Here is a 17850-nt window from a genome sequence, read left to right on the forward strand (position 1 = left end):
AAGAGTTATTCTCTTCAAAACATAGCCCTTGACTATTGTCTTAAACTTATTCCAAAAAACAATTCTCTTTCAAAAGCTAAGAAGATGAATGCCAAGATTGAAATCAGTGAAGTTGAGGATTCTAAAAATAGTATGGAGAATGAGAAGTCTATTGAGCTTGATAGTCAACCTATTGATTTGCACAAACAAAACTTAGACTGGATTTGTGAAATGCTTCTTAATATGTATGCTACATATTTCTGGGGAGGCACTCTAGGGACTAACATTAATAGGGGTCTTATCAAGCTCTTACCTAAGAATAGTATATTGGTGCCCTATCACCCTTATGATCCTTTATTATAAGATCATGGGCAAAATAATTGCCAATAGAATTTTGTGTATTCTTATTAAAATCATCTTATATTTTACTCAAAATGGCTTCATCAAAGGGAGATATATCCTCTAGAATCTTATTACTAGCTAGGAAGCTCTTCATTGGAAAAAAAACATTCTAGGAAAAATGTTGGCATTATTGTGTTAGATTTTGAAAAATCTTGTGATAGAATTGAATGGACATTTGTGTTAGGTATGCTTGAAGCTTTTGGCTTTCCTGCATATTTTTGTAGATAGATATCTATTCTATTTAAATATTCCTCCACTATGATTGATCTATCAATTATGAGTTTTTAGACCCTATTGTTCTTCAAAGGTTTATTAGAAAAGGATGTCCAATAGCCCCTTATCTCATTGTTATTGTTGTTGATGCTCTGTTCTATATTCTAAAAGATCAAGATTTAGCACCCCTCCCCCTCCCCATTAAAGGCATCACTCTTCCCAATAAAGAATATCTTCTCAATATCCAATTTGCAATTGATACAACCTTTTTTCTTGAACTTGATGAATCTAATTTTGATAATGTGATCCACAAACTTAAGTTAATTTTCTCTACCTTTGTTTCTAAGATTGCTCTCCATAGATCTATTGTGATTGGCTGGTCTAATTTTCCCCATAATTGGATCTCTCATAATGGTTGGATTTGGAATGGCCCTAAGAACATTGTGAGATATTTGGGTGTCCCTTTTTCCATTGAGCCTTCTTGTAAAGATATGTGGCAATGTGTTTACTCAAAAATTGAAAAACAAATATAGAAATGGAAAATTCATATGCTCTCCTTAGCTAGTAGAGTTGAGGTTGTTTAGAAGGCTCTTTCTTCCCATTCTATTTACTATTCTTCTTTTGTATCATTTTCTAATCATTCTTTTAACAATATTGAAAGGAATCTTAGATAAATTATGAGGTTTGATGGATTAGGAAACAACAAAAGACACCATGTTAGTTGTAAATGGTGTTGTACTCCCAAAAACTAGGAGGTCTTTGTATTAGAGACATAAAGGCTCAACGAGTAGCTCTAGCGGTAAAGTGGATTGTTAAATCTTTTAATGAGAATGAACCATGGAAGGTTCTCATTTATAATAACATTTTTAATTGTAGATTCAAAAAAGAAAAGAATTAAAGAGATATTCCTCTTTGTAATCTAATTATTGAGCAATTTCAACTTAAGGTTTTTTTATCTAACATTTTTGTTACTTTATGGAAGTCTTGACTTTAAGTATAACTCGTGAATATTTATCATTTAGAAAATGACTACTTACTAGATTGAGTTCCCAGCTACACCAATCATAATAGAGAAACATGTCATTGAAACAAAATGAACATTAGTATTTTATAATTCCATATGTCATAATTGGCTTTCATTTTAAATATTTTACTATAATACATGTGAATCTATGTTTAGTTCCTCCCACAATAGTTTTATCACAACTAAATATTAATATTGTATATACTGCATGTTATTGTACATGTTTAATGCACAATAAATGTGATAAAAAAGTAATACTTTCAATATTTTATAAATGTAATGCTATACAATTTCCTTCTATGAATCTTATTTGGGTCCTAATTATTCCATTTTTTTACTATTTCTTTCTCATTAGCTTTTGAAAAAGTATATTTCACTTTTGCAAGAATTTTAAAGGTTTGAGTTCTTGTTGAGATTCAACATTATTTTAACTACATTTTCTATCAATTGATAAGAACCTATTTTTCATTAGGATGAACCATATACTTACTACATGTCTATAATATTTGTAAAAATATCATCTAATCCAATACACGTAAATAAAATTAAATATAAAATTTCTCTTAGAATTATTTATACATTACTTGCTTATTATAAATCTATTATAAAATAAAGACAATAGTTAAATTGTTGTAATTTTTAAAAAAATACATGTTACATAAACAACTCATGAAAGGATAGCATATACAATAAAATTCATTTTCTCTTTTCCAACCTTGATAGGGGAGATGGGTGGGAGAGGGAGAGCAGTGAACTGTTTGAACGATAGAAGCAAGGGACTAGGAGCAACTAGGGGTTTCAATGTAGATGATTCTTCTGATCAAAGCAATGATTCTATGGATACAGACCCATACAGTTAGTAGATTGGGAAGATTTGGTTGCCTTCCTTTTGTTCTTCTTAGAGGGCAAGAGGTTTTGGTTTTTAGCAAGTGGAAGGTGTGGTGAAGAGGGACCTTGGTTGTGGGATGATCTGAGTTTTTCCTTCCTACAACTTGCTCTTTTCTTTGTGCACCTGCTTGATCAGGTGACACTATTTAGATGGCTATTGCAATCCCAATGATGGGGATTCTAGAGAAGTTTCTAGTGTTGAGTCAAACCCAAATATTTGATTCTATGGGTCATTGGTCTCTAGGGGAGATCTAACTCTAGTGGTATGGTCTTTGCCTTTCATCATTCTGAAGATTTAGTTGAGGAGACTCTTTTTGGTTTGGGCTACCCTAGGTTGGATCTAAATCCTTAGCTGAAGAGTGGCAGTATGGCTTGTGAATTTAGGAGGCTCTACCCTATGTTTTTTGGTGCTCTTCTTAGTAAAAATTGCAGGTATGGGGTTTCTTCCCCTTATGGGGTTTGGTTTCTTATTGTTCTCATCTTTGGAAGGTCCCTTTACTTCTTTCTTTTTCTCCCATGCTAGCTTCTATTGAGGTGATGTTTCTCCTTAGGCCTTTTTGGATCCTTCAGGAGGTTTTCAAGGCTTAGGGTTTCTTTTTTATCCTGTCTCTTTAATGCTTAGTTATTATAGAGGTGAAGGCATCACCTATTAATGGGGTGATGTTATGTGCTAGAGTGGTTGTTGGTGGAAGGCTAGGTCATACGCTTTGTTGGATTGGTGTGAAAATTTGTAGTGTTCTTATTTGTGGATTGGATCTATGTGTGTTCTACTTTTGGAGAAGTTGGAGGGAAGAAAAGTGTTTTTCCTTCCTTATGCATTATTGATCCCTACACCATATCTTGGGTTGATGTGAAGCTCTCTTAGGATGAGTTTGATGGGACTAGAACACTGATGCTACCACCATATTGTTGGGGGGTAAGGTTTCAATATGCTTGGGTAGTTTGGCGGATTTCTATTCTAGTCTTTGTGGTCTATAAGAGTGGTTAGATTATAAGAAGATATTTGAATTTTTGATGAAGAAGATTGATGACATGTTTGATAGATCTTTCCTTGGTATTGTGATCTTTCCTTCCTCTACTTCTATTGAGGTGAATCCTTTCGCTATCGAGGTGAGAAGGGAGCATGAAGTAGGGTGGAAGCTATTGGGAAATGATGATCTAAATGGATGGTCTTGTTTGCTTCAAAGATGTGCTTATGATGGTGAAGGAAGGACATGCTACTTGATGCCTAGACAATTTTGTTGATAAGTGTGTCTTGTTTCTTTTCTATTAGTGACCAAGTGTAATGTCCCCATTTTAGCAGTTGACCAAGTGTGTGTGCGTTAGCCTTGTTCTACATGGTCCCGAGGGCTAACGAAGGGTTTAATGGGATCTTGGAGTGTTTTGGCCTAGTCATTTCCAGTTTGGGCCAAAACGAAGTTGATTTACTCAATTTCAGGCATACTTACTATTTTTAGTAAGTCGGCAGGACACAGTGCAGGTCAATTCTGGTGATTGGATTCGATACTCCTCGGTGAGAGCTTTCTGATGAGCTATCACTCGCATTATTCGGAGTTCGATTGCTAATACATTTTAATGCCTAAAGTTTTATTAAAGTAACGTCTAATTTAATTGTAAAATATTAAAGTGTTACTTTAATATTTATTTTATGGTGATGTGTACCCAAGGGAGACATAAGGGGTATTTTAATATATGTTTTATATTACACATCTTTTATCCCACATTGCCCATATGAGTTGAGCGGACCCGTGGGAATAGAATAAAAGGAAGCATCTGTGGCTTCATTAGGCAGGTTGAATATGAGAAGAAATTGGTATGTGAGTTGCAGCTCAATTCTTGGCATTTGAGGACGTCTATCCTCTCTTGTAACATTCTAGACGTCATTCCCTTGGGGTTTGGCCTTTGGAATTCTTTGTTTTTGGCTTCATTATCAGGCAGTTTAGTTGCATTTCCGGCTACAGGCAGATTTGATATTTTGCTCATATCTTCTTCACTACTTGTCCGACGCTTATGCCGCTTGGAGGGAATGGTATTATGAAGGTAGTGGACTGATTGGAGGACAAAGTATTGTAGCAGCAAGTTCGTAAGCATGGGCTGGAGTATTATGACAATATTGTGGAAGTAATTAGTGAGTTGATAAATCTGCCATGTATTTGGTTTTATGAATTCTGAAAATAACATTTTATTAACAGTAGTTCATTTCCACTTTGCATATTGTTGTAGTTTCTTTCTTGTTTATGTTGTATGATACCAATTCCATGCACGAAACACAACAAACAAATAAACGTTTGATTTCCAAAGTTATAAGGGGTTTTAAGAAGTTGAATGCAAACTGTTTGACATAATTCCTTTCAGCAATTTGGTTTAGTTTTTTGGGACATCTAAGGGTGTCCATTACAATGGTATCAGAGCTATAAGTCCTGCCATCCTGTGGAGGTCTTATAGGGAATTTGGAACAGCCGGATAGAGGGAAAAAGTAAGTAAAAAACACAGGCTAAGCATTTATGTTTGAGCATGCGACAGGGGTCTTATAATTTCCGCGATACCAGAGCAAGACAAAATAGGATTTCAGACTTGCAAAGCAAACAGTCTAGTACATCCGTGCAGGGGGACATTGAATTCAACCATACAGACACAGAGGAGATATTCTGTGATCAGGACAATAATATGGGTGATCGAGATGACAGGAATACAGGATTAGGCGGAGGCAGAAATGCTGGTCCAGATCAGGAGGAGGTACTGTTCCAACAGTTACTGGATACATTAGAGCAGGGGCAGCGTATGCAGCAGGAGCAAAATAGGCGAATGGACATGATGTTGCAGCTCATGGCTAGACAGATGGGTGTCAATATTAATCCAGGTGATGCCAACAACAGAAACAATAACAACGAGGGAAACAATAACAACGGGGGAAACAATAACCATGAAGGCCAAGGCAACAACAATGGTCCTGAGAATAACATTAATGGTAATAATGGACACGGCAATAATGGGAATGAGGCTGATAACTTTAGACACGTTGCACGCCCAGCATGGACTGCGAGCTCGAGACCTCTTCTACCCACTTTTCCACCCAGAGATCTAGTTCATCCAGTAAACGAACCGCAGATTATCGAGTTACAGGATCAGTTCAGGAGGGACTAGGAGGCTAGTGGACCAGAGTTTCAGGCGAATATTTGTCTTAGAGATTATATGGACTTGAGGATGAGACACATGCCTAAAGCAGGAGGGAGGAATCAAAACTTTGAGCTGAGGAAGAAAGTTGGAAAACTTTCTTTACCTTATTATGATGCTTCAGGGAAGTTGACTGCACGAGCTTGGGTGCAGAAGGTAGATACATACTTGCAGCTAAATCCTATGCCTGAGGAGGAGGCTATCAAGTATGCGGCTATGCACTTGGATGGCATTGCACATGAATGGTGGCATCATGGCATGGTGACTTTGGGGCATAATCAGATTACATCCTATGAGGAATTCACTGAAACATTGATTGGGTGATTTGACACTAAGGATCCCAAGTTACATTTCAAGGAGCTAGCACAGTTAAAACAGTCAGGTTCTGTGGATGCTTACATTGCCGAGTTTCAGCGCTTGTCTGTACTTGTTACTGATATCTCTCCTAGGAGATTGGTGGTGTTATTTTGTGATGGTCTTGCTGATCCATTACGAGGTTGGGTGAAGGGACATGATCCACTCACGTTAGCTGAAGCAACTAAAAGGGCACGAGATTTAGCCCCTTCGGTATACAAAGGAAAAAACCATTCAACAGATTCTTCCTACCGCAAGGACAAAGACAAAAAATCATTTCAGAAAGAGTATAGCAAACCCAAAGAAGGATCAAAAGGACTAGACAATGAAACCTTGAATGAACTTCGAAAGAAGAAGCTGTGCTTCCATTGTAGAGAGCCTTGGGACTTATCTCATAAATGTTCTCTCAAGGCTAAGGCAAATCAAATGGAGTATTTTTCAGCAGAAGAGTCAGAGTCAGAAGGGGAGGATCAGCACTCCGATTCAGATGAGGGTAACACTATAGAGGAGAGCAACATTCCTAAGGATGATAGATCGTTGGCATGCTTGACAGGGGCCCAAAAGGCAATCACATTTAAGGTCAGGGGTACTATCCAGGGGCAGAAAGTGATATCTCTTATTGACACTGGGGCTACACATAACTTCACAGATGCACAGTTGGCAGCCAGGAGAGGGTTACAGACAGAGGAGCATGATGGGTTTAGAGTCATGGTGGCTAACGGTGATAAGTTATTATGCACTCGGAAGATATCTAATCTTCGCATCAGGTTTGGAGATGGCTACGAGTTGGAGGATGAGTTCTATGTTGTGGACATGGGAGATTATGATGTCATCCTCGGCATGACATGGATGGCTTCACTAGTTGAGTTCACACTCAATCTGGTGAAATTGGAGATGAGATTCCAACATGAGGGGAGAACTGTGGTACTTAGAGGGCTTTCATATGGAGGTTGCAGAATAGTTTCCTTGAGGAGAATGCAGAGACTTTTTCGTCATGATGACATAGAGTGGGCGGCAGAGTGCCACATTATGCCAACTTCACCAGAGCCACAAGAAAAGAGTCATCCACTAGATGTCCAGAAGATACTCGATAGACACGCTAAAGTATTTAGCGATATTCCTCATGGGGTTCCTCCTGACAGAGGGATGGAACATGTTATTGAGCTCGAGGAGGGAGCCAAACCAGTTATGATTACTCCCTATCGTCATCCTAAGAAACACAAGGATGAGATAGAGAAGGCGATTAAGGATTTGTTGGAGATGGGGCATATCAGGCCCAGTAAGAGCCCTTTTGCTTCAGCAGTAGTATTGGTAAAGAAAAAGGATGGGACGATGCGCATGTGCATCGATTACAAGGCACTGAATAAGAAAACAATTAAAAACAGGTATCCCATTCCTAGGATTGATGAGCTGATTGATGAGTTGCATGGGGCATGCTTCTTCACCAAAATTGATTTGCGATCCGGATACCATCAGATCAGGATGAGAGCAAAGGACATTGAGAAAACAGCCTTCCGATGTCACTATGGCCACTTTGAGTTCATGGTTATGCCATTTGGTCTAACCAATGCACCTGCTACATTTCAAAGTTGTATGAACCAGGTATTCAGGAAGCAGCTGAGGAGATTTGTCTTGATCTTCTTTGATGACATCTTGGTCTTCAGTAAGACCTGGGAGGAGCACTTACATCATCTAGAGGAGGTGTTATCTATTCTGGAGAGAGATTCATTGTATGCCAAGGAATCTAAATGTGAGTTTGGCATGACTGAGCTCTTTTACCTGGGGCATATCATTAGTGCAGATGGCGTTCGGGTTGATCCCGAAAAGATTAGAGCTATTGTAGAATGGCCTACTCCCACAAACCTTACACAGCTTAAGGGATTCTTTGGTTTATGTGGTTTTTATAGGAGGTTTGTTAAGGGATTCTCACAGATTGCTACACCCTTGACAGATCTTACCAGGAAAGGAGCCTTCGTGTGGACAGGGGCAGCATAGAGGTGTTTTGAGCATTTCAAGCAGGTAATGTCTTCATGTCCAGTACTAGCTCTACCGAATTTCACGAAGCCTTTTGAGCTTCATTGTGATGCATCTGTTGATGGGATTGGAGCAGTATTGATGCAGGAGAAGCATCCCATTGCATTCGAGAGTAGGAAGCTCTGAGGAGTTGAGAAAAGTTATTATGTCTATGACCGGGAGATGTTGGCCATAATGCATGCATTGGCCAAATTTCGATCATATTTGGTAGGTGGACGTTTTGTGATCAAGACTGATCACAACAGTATTAAATACTTTATGAGCCAGCGTGATCTTAATGACCGGCAACAAAAATGGGTGACTAAATTGCAGGCTTATGACTTTGACATAGAGTTTGTCAAAGGTAAGAAAAATGTGGTGGCTGATGCCTTATCTCGGAGACCTCACTTATGTGCTCTGGCAGAGATTTCAGGAGATTGGAGAGATCAGATTATAGCAGAGTATGTCGGAGATGCTTGGGCTTCTGGATTGATTTCAGGTACCATACAGGATGATCGCTATGAGGTGATAGATGGATTGATCAGAGTTCAAGACAGGGTTTATTTGATTCCATCATCACATTTGAGAGAGGCGATACTGAAGGCATTTCATGATGCACCCACAGCTGGACATCCGGGGGTCTTCAAGACCTACAGGCAGATCCGAGAGCGGTTTTCATGGAAAGGGCTCAAGGATGATGTTCAGAGGTATGTCAGGGAGTGTGTGGTTTGTCAACAGAATAAGGGAGAACACACATTTCCTGCAGGTTTATTACAGCCCTTGCCCATTCCTGATAGGAAATGGGAAAGTATTTCGATGGACTTCATCACTGGTTTACCACAAGTACAGGGAAGGGATTGCATCTATGTGGTGGTGGACCGCTTGACGAAGTTTTCTCACTTCATTGCTATTCCGTCCACTTACACAGCAGCACAAGTGGCAGAGCTTTTCTTTAAAGAGATATTCAGGTTACATGGGTTGCCCAGATTCATTGTCAGCAACCGAGATAGTAAGTTTATGAGTGTTTTTTGGTAAGAGTTGTTTAGGTTGTGTGGTACAGATCTTACACCTAGCACTAGTTATCATCCGCAAACAGATGGGCAAATAGAGATTGTGAATAAATGGGCGGAAGGATATTTGAGGAACTATGTAACTACACAACAAAAGGCTTGGATCAGATGGTTGCATATGGGAGAGTATTGTTATAACACCACTTATCATATGTTTATCAAGATGACTCCTTTCATGGCACTCTATGGTTATGAAGCACCTAGCTTCATGGATTTAGTTTTGGGGCACAGTAGAGTGCCCAAAGCCAAAAACTTATTGCAGGATAATCAGGACATCCTGAAAGTGCTCAAAGAGAATATACAATAGGCCCAGAATCAACAGAAATTGTATGCTGATCAGCACCGAATAGAGCGCAGCTTCGAGGTAGGGGATATGGTTTACTTGAGGCTACAACCATATAGACAGTCATCGCTCAAGAAGAGCGGAGCTGAAAAGTTGAAACCTAGATTTTATGGTCCATACAGGGTGATTCGCAAAGTGGGCAAAGTCGCCTATGAGCTTGAGCTTCCAGAAGGCAATCAAGTGCACAATGTGTTTCATGTGTCTAGGCTTAAGAAAGCCATTGGTCAGAGTGTAGTGCCTTCTGCAGATTTACCCCCTTTGGATGAGGAGGGGAAGCTTGTGTTAGTACCTGAGGCTATTCTGGATACCAGAGAGAGGAAGCTTAGAAGCAGGATAGTGAAGGAGTATTTGGTCAGATGGAAAGACCTGCCGGAGGAAGATTCTACATGGAAGAGTGAGCAGGTTATTCAGCAGGCTGGACTGAGATTGCTTGAGGACAAGCAATTTCAAGGGGGGCGGACTGTAATGTTCCCATTTTAGCAGTTGACCAAGTGTGTGTGTGTTAGCCTTGTTCTACATGGTCCCGAGGGCTAACGAAGGGTTTAATGGGATCTTGGAGTGTTTTGGCCTAGTCATTTCCAGTTTGGGCCAAAACGAAGTTGATTTACTCAGTTTCAGGCATACTTACTATTTTTAGTAAGTCAGCAGGACACAGTGCAGGTCAATTTTGGTGAATGGATTCGATACTCCTCGATGAGAGCTTTCCGATGAGCTATCACTCGCATTATTCGGAGTTCGATTGCTAATACATTTTAATGCCTGAAGTTTTATTAAAGTAACGTCTAATTTAATTGTAAAATATTAAAGTGTTACTTTAATATTTATTTTATGGTGATGTGTACCCAAGGGAGACATAAGGGGTATTTTAATATATGTTTTATATTACACATCTTTTATCCCACATTGCCCATATGAGTTGAGCGGACCCATGGGAATAGAATAAAAGGAAGCATCTATGGCTTCATTAGGCAGGTTGAATATGAGAAGAAATTGGTATGTGAGTTGCAGCTCAGTTCTTGGCATTTGAGGACGTCTATCCTCTCTTGTAACATTCTAGACGTCATTCCCTTGGGGTTTGGCCTTTGGAATTCTTTGTTTTTGGCTTCATTATCAGGCAGTTTAGTTGCATTTCTGGCTACAGGCAGATTTGATATTTTGCTCATATCTTCTTCACTACTTGTCTGACGCTTATGCCGCTTGGAGGGAATGGTATTATGAAGGTAGTGGACTGATTGGAGGACAAAGTATTGTAGCAGCAAGTTCGTAAGCATGGGCTGGAGTATTATGACAATATTGCGGAAGTAATTAGTGAGTTGATAAATCTGCCATGTATTTGGTTTTATGAATTCTGAAAATAACATTTTATTAACAGTAGTTCATTTCCACTTTGCATATTGTTGTAGTTTATTTCTTGTTTATGTTGTATGATACCAATTCCATGCACAAAACACAACAAACAAATAAACGTTTGATTTCCAGAGTTATAAGGGGTTTTACGAAGTTGAATGCAAACTGTTTGACATAATTCCTTTCAGCAATTTGGTTTAGTTTTTTGGGACATCCAAGGGTGTCCATTACACCAAGTGTTTTCTATTGGTTTTGAAGGGCTCACCTAGGTGCTTGATTATTATTTTTGGGTAAGCAATGTGATTAGTATGGGGGCTTCTCTGATGATTGTCTTATATAATGTGGTTTATGATTGCGGGTTGTGTCTGGTTTGGACCTTTGTTTTTGACAGGGGTAGGCATAAGATGTTCTTTTACTAGATTGTTTGACACTAAGTGCTGTTAAAGTTGTTTAACTATATATAGTGTTGGCCCTTTGGGCTTGTCCTCTATTTGTACCAGGGGTCAGCACCCTCTTGTTGCTTTTTCTTATAAAAACCAACTCATGAAAGGAGAGCAACAATGAAGGTTTATTTGTGAAAATGTGAGTGATATAATGAGAATGGGAAAATGATTATTGTGTTTTTTATTTGTTCAATTATGATTGATGGTTGCATAATCTATCAAAGCAAAGCAAATTTTGATTATTTGCTCAAGTTGAGACTTTAGTTAAAGAGAGAAAAAAGTTACTCGAAATATCTACTTTAAATTAAAGTGATAATTCAAACTACTTAAATACAAAATGTATGTATCTATTATTTTAAATTTAAATTTAATAATTTTTTTAAAAAATAAACTTAATTTTCTACCAGTTTTAAAAATAAAAATAATTAATTTTATTAATTAAACTATTAGATTGGAAACAAAATTATAATTGTTACTTGGTAAGAGAAACAGAAATCTAATATTCTTTAAATAGACTGAAACAAACTGCAATTTAAAAAAAAAATTAGTTGCAACTCTTGCAAAACTTCCTACTAGATATTCAAGTATACAAACTTGCAGAAGACACTCACACCTTGGATATCATTTAAAGGTAGACAAACAATTGCAACCCAATGTAAGGCAAAATCATAACTTCGCCAAACTAACATGCCAGTATGCTATTTAAAAGGAAAATTAAAATTTGTACCCAATACCAATTCCAGGTAATAATAGGGAACCCAGTAAATGTGTTGTTTCCTTCTGAAACTTAATTGTTAGCCAGATCTTCAAAAGAAACACAGTAGATACCAGTTTGTGTTTCCCAGGAGTGGACTGCTAGTATAATCTTGCGACCCGTCTTTTCAATGTCAATCATAAAAGTTTCCATGGTATCGATAACAGCAGTAGACAAGCCCAAACCAAATATTAGTAACAGCGGATACTAGAAATAATAAAAACAAGAAGAAGCTACATAATCTTCAAATAGTTTGTTAAATGTAGGACGCTTTCTCTTTGAGCAAAGAAACAAACTTGTGAATGTCAGATCGATAGGTTTGGCAGTCGTTGTCGGTCAAGACTCTACTAATCTCTTGAACGTTAGATTTGATCTCCCTGCCCTCCTCCTCCTTCATTAACCTGCAAACAGCCTTCCTCACGTCTTCCTTGGAAAAAGAATCATCCTGGTCATTTTTACTGACCTCCACACCCAGCCTGAGTTCCTGTGCTACGAGATTAGCATTTAAGCCCTGCTCGTAGCGCAGTGGAAGAGTCACAAATGGCACCCCAAACCTTAATCCTTCACTCACTGATATCCAACCGCAATGATTGAGGAACGCTCCTGTAGACGGATGGGCCAAAATGTGCACTTGAGGCGCCCACTCCGTCACCACAACTCCTCTTCCTTGCGTGCGCTCTCGAAAGCCTCTGGGCAACTCTTCAGCCATCGCGTGGAGAAGAATAAAGAGAAACGGAAGCTCGCTCTCTTCTACGCCCAGCGCCAAGGCTGCCAGTTCTTGTTCTGTGAGCGTACATTCGCTGCCAAAGGAAACCACCACAACAGAACGGGGCTGCTGCAAGTCAAGCCAGGCCAAGCAACGGTCATCTGCCGGTGTCGGCGTTAGATCGGGCATCTGAAGCCCCACGGGAAGCACGGGCCTGCCGGTGGCTCTTTCTATATATTCCAAGTATTTGCCCTCCAATTCTACGCACGAATTGACGGCTATCGCCCAGCTGCCCTTAAAACACATGCTCCACCGCGCCGCCATGTTAAGGAGTCCTTCCTTCTTTTGGAATATACCGACGTGCCTCCGAGCTCCAAAGGATGAATGGCGAATATGCGCCGAGGGGAAACCGGGCGGCGGGACGGTCAGATCTGGGAGTGTTACGCTCTTCTCTTCTACCATGGCTTGATGGCCTACAAGGAACGCTGAGCTCGAGGCAGACGTTATGACGAAAAATATGGCCGGAATGCTCAGTTTGGCGGCGATGGGAGAAGCCCAGTAGAGTGTCATGTCGTGAATTAAGAAATCCGGCGAAACCCTCTCCAATAGGGCTTCGAATGGGTTCTCCAGCTCGTCCATGGCTTTCATAAGCAAGTCAAATGATCCTCCTCGCTCCAAATCTGCAGTCGACTCAACGCCTTCCGGGAGTCCATCTATGGAGGGCAGTGGAAGCTCCAGCAGGTCAATTTGTGGCAGGGGTTGTAGCTGCCTGATCCATCTGATATTGAGGGGAGTAGAGAGGAATGAAATCTTGATGCCGTGAGCACATAATTTCTTAGCCAGCTCTAAGAAGGCTCTGATGTGGCTTTTTGAGAGCCAAGGAGCCATCATAACATGGAGCTGCCGCTTCTCTTCTTCCATACTACTGAAATCAGATTGCATGTTTTCCATCGAAGGCCCTTCCATTGGTCGATTGAAATGCAGCGGATTATCCAGCATAATAAGGGAACAGACGAGGAATGATTGTAAACCACACAAGTTGCCAGTCCGTGCTTCCTATCCATATATTAACACTACTCACCTGGCCATATTGATTATTAAGTTATTAGGCTATCAATTAGGATATCGACTTGTTGTTAGGTGGATTTGAATGTTAAGCGTATGTCACTTCATTTTTATTCCTCACTTCTTGCTTGTTCACTTATTGAAATTTTCAATTATTAATATTAAAGAAATATAAAAATTTGTCATTACAGTTTTTTAAATTAATTTTATATATACTAAAGTCATTCTTTTGGTGTGAGTAAGAGAACTTTTTTACTATTAAAATATTTACTACGAAATGGTCTATTTGTAATTCTCTTAAATATATTCATACAAGGAAAGTTTTCTTGAATGTTTAATCTTAATATTATTTCATTATATTTATATATCAAAATGTAGAAGATAGAAGGTTCATCCATTAATGTGGTGATCAACAACTTGGAAATAAAAACGCTTCTCATCATGAGATATTCTCTCTCATAAATACTTTCTTATACCCACCTTACATGAAACTTCAAGAGATTACTATTGGAAAATATTGTAGTAATATTGTAGTAGATGGAATGTATAGTTTATATTTATAGGATACATTTCTTCTTATAACCTATAAATATAATGTAAATTTGCATTATAATTACAATAGAAAAGTTTTATAAGACTGATTTGTAGTATAAAGATTAAAAAACAAACATTTTATTTATCCTAAGACGTATATTTTAAATTGCCTTCGATATATATAAATTTGAGAAAACCATTGTTTTGTCCATTGAATTCTTTTTTAAAAAGATATAAATAAAGATTTTATATTTGGCACCAATGACTAGCAACCCCCTGAAAATAAAATGACTCAGAGAGGACCCTTCACATCTTAGTAAGTTACTATCCTATACCTAGCTTACTTGCATCTTCAAGCAATTACTATCAAGGGACTATTGTACTAGATAAATATATTTTGTATTTATTACATATGTTTTATCCTCTAATCTATAACTATGACACTAATCTACATTCTAGTAATGATAGGAAAGTCATATAAGCCTAATATGCAGCATAAAGATGGGAAAAGGAATTCTTATTTAACCAAGATAGATATTATATAAGGCCATTCATATATGTTGCTAAGTATGAGGAGATCCATGGTTTTGCCTATTCATTCCATTTATCAAGATATATAAATATAAACTATATATTTGGCACCATTAGGATAGTAGTTTCCCTCAGCGACCCTTAAACATCACACACTAAGGGAAGAATTAAGCTTGGGAAAAAAAGTCAACTTTGACTATTTAACACTTTTAGTCTAGGAATTGAACCTAGTGTGTGATGTTTAAGTAGTTCGATTTCACTCTAGTCTAGAGATGACATCAAACTGATCTCATGATATAAGAGACTGCGGAAAAATGTCTACTAAGAGATTTCTTTTTTATATCCCCATTTCTTTTTTCTTGAAATAATATTCTAAAGCTCTTTACAATGATTCATTTGCTGCAAATCAGAACACTTCAGTCCATGTCACTTGTGGTAATCTATAGATAATTTGAGAGTGTTCCTCCTTAACCCTATGTTCTATTATTATGTTTTATCTTTTTCGATAATGAGCAAGAGGGACGAAAGAAAAAACAACTACCTTCTTGTTGTAGCAGTAGATGACCCAAAGTTTAATGAGCTACGTAAGTGTAGAGTAGAGTCCGTGAGAGACGCTCTTTTTCCTGCATTTATTCAATAATCGATGCTAGACGTACTAACATTTTACTGTACTCATTATAAGGTGCATTTAGCAAAAGGACAAAAAAACACGTCATTCAATAGTCGAATCACTGCAAATTAAGCCCACAGCCCGAATTTTCTAGTACTCATCACATGGCGAAAAAAACAGTATTCAATGGTCGCATCACTGCAAAGTAAGTCCGTATTATAAATTTTGTCCACATGTTATCCTCCCGTCCATTCATAATATTGTTTTTAAGTCAACAAAATATTGTTAGAATTCACATGTTACATATATCTTGACTGAATAATCAGTCACTATGGATTCACTTCTGTTTTAGTATCTGGTTGACTTAAAATTGTATGAAACAATCAAACTATTTGAATATCGATCTTTTGTTTTAGTATCTGGTTGACTTAAAATTGTATGAAACAATCAAACTATTTGAATATCGATCTGTTTCTATTGATAATTTATGCTAGTCGGTGTCTTTGCCAGAAATCATACATGCATCATAATGTTAATGAGGCAAGTTACAAAGATAATAAAGCACCATTTTCCGCAAATTTATTGTTTAATTAAGTCAACAGAAATCATGGTGATGTGTATCAACAATGCAAGCATAGGTGCTAGCACTGGAGATATAGATAACTACCTCGGCTGTAGTTTGGAGACAGCGCAAGAAAGGGGAGTAGAACACCCTAGTTATATTTCCTCCTTCCCTTCTAAGCCTTTGCCTCGTCCTCCATGCCTGCAATATTCCCTTGCCCATGAGAGGAGGATCCTACGGCCTTGGCGCTGATTCGGCCCAATGTGGATCATAGTTGTTCATCCTTTCTCCATGCCTCATCACAAACAAGCTCTGCTTTATCATCCCACTCGATGATTCCATTATGCCCTCTTCCCATTCTTTTCCACTTAGCAAGGCTATATCAAGTAGGCTTCAATGCCTCTATTATTCTCCATTTATTATTATTATACTATCTTATACTTCCCTTCGCCCATACACTACCTAGCTCTGTTTTTTAGCATTATAAAATTCAGATCTACTTAGCTTTTAGTTTAAGTTTCTCTAGATAGAAAATCTTTTGATTTTTTTCCTTCTTAATCAAAATAATTTTGTAAGTTATAGTGAATCTCTACAATCGTGTTTCCCTTCCTTTAAATTTTATCTCTTACTGAGGTTGAGACTCAAAACAAATTAAGAAAATTAAGTTCTTTAGCTATGAAATTTGGTTTTCCTACCAATGCACAATAGGCCCTTAGCATTAGGTTGGTCATATGGGTATCTTAAGACTTTGCCAACTAATTAATTCTCTATGTTATTCATTTCAAAATTTGTTTGGCATGTGCAACTTGGGTTTGAACTATTTACAGGTTTTTCTGTCAGGATTGCAAATCACTGCAACTTGCCTTTTGGTAGTTTTGCTCTTGTTACCATCTGTATCAGTATCTGATTTGTGCCAATAATAATGAGGATTGCTTTATTTTGTATATGAAGCAACATTAAAAATTGTGTGTGAAATATGGATTGTGGAATGGAAACATTTTTTTTCCCTTTTTAGATAAAATGCAGAAAACCTTTTTTAGATAATGTTCAGCACACCATGTTTTGATTGGTGAGTTAGTGGGTGTTTTTAAAATTCTGAGCAAGAAATGAATTCTGTTATTTACTTTTTATATTGTTGGAAAGATGCAGGAGCATGGGAGCCCATAAATATCAAGTTGGAGACCTTGCAATTCTTAAACTAGACTCACACATTCCCCACCCATCTACTCGTCAAATAGGATACAAAATCCTTCATTTTAGGGTAAAGGGAAATCCATCAATCTAGTCTTAGGGCCATCATTTCACCTCATAATTCCTTTTAGATATCAAGCCTAGAAGAGCCACAAATTGTGTCGATCATGTATCTAACATCTGTTGGAAGTAGCCCGAGTGATGGCTCTGGCCAAATACTTAGCCATTATTGCACCATTTTATCAATTTTTTTTTTAAAATATCAAAAAACTATAAGCAGTTGATTTGCAGAGGAGTTGCCTAAAACTTGATAAATAACAAGGAATCTCCTAAAATGTGATTGAATTTTTCTGAATAAGATTTTCCATATTACTAGCAAAGTGCTATAATTTTTGAAATGTGATCACATTTATTCTAAATTTGGCATTGTATGGGTCCAAGGTTATTGTAGACTCCATATTTTAGCTCCTTAGTATTGCAAACTTCACATTAGAAGAACCCAATTAAACACCTAGTTGAAATTACAGTTAGACGTGGTAGTAACTAATGGTTTTATGAATGCATAGCATGACACTTGCTAATAGCTTTTAACCTCATTATGTTTTTTTAACTTTACTAAATTTGCGTTAAATCTTTTTGTGTAATAT

At 37.8% G+C, this 17850-nt stretch overlaps 1 protein-coding gene across 1 annotated transcript; it reads right to left on the reverse strand.

The window, feature by feature from the left end:
- Window positions 1-11906: 11906 nt before the first annotated feature.
- Window positions 11907-13831, reverse strand: LOC149528775 (UDP-glycosyltransferase 91C1-like). The gene is made up of 2 exons (XM_089810316.1): window positions 12301-13831; window positions 11907-12127 (listed from the first exon to the last, which is right to left on the reverse strand). Exons 1-2 carry the CDS (start codon window positions 13707-13709, stop codon window positions 12106-12108), a joined length of 1431 nt encoding a protein of 476 aa, XP_089666442.1. The 5' UTR covers window positions 13710-13831; the 3' UTR covers window positions 11907-12105.
- Between the last annotated feature and the right edge of the window lie 4019 nt (window positions 13832-17850).

Source organism: Cupressus sempervirens, chromosome 11 (genome assembly GCF_028749045.1).
Source record: "Cupressus sempervirens isolate cs-2001-9-10 chromosome 11, ASM2874904v1, whole genome shotgun sequence".
NCBI lineage: Eukaryota > Viridiplantae > Streptophyta > Pinopsida > Cupressales > Cupressaceae > Cupressus > Cupressus sempervirens.

Excerpts from the sequence above, each read along its gene's own strand:
- LOC149528775 (XM_089810316.1), bottom strand. The coding sequence starts at position 13,709 with ATGCTGGATAATCCGCTGCATTTCAATCGACCAATGGAAGGGCCTTCG. Across the intron at positions 12,128-12,300 it reads TATCGATCTGACATTCACAA|ACGGGTCGCAAGATTATACT; the intron begins GTTTGTTTCTTT and ends GACATTGAAAAG.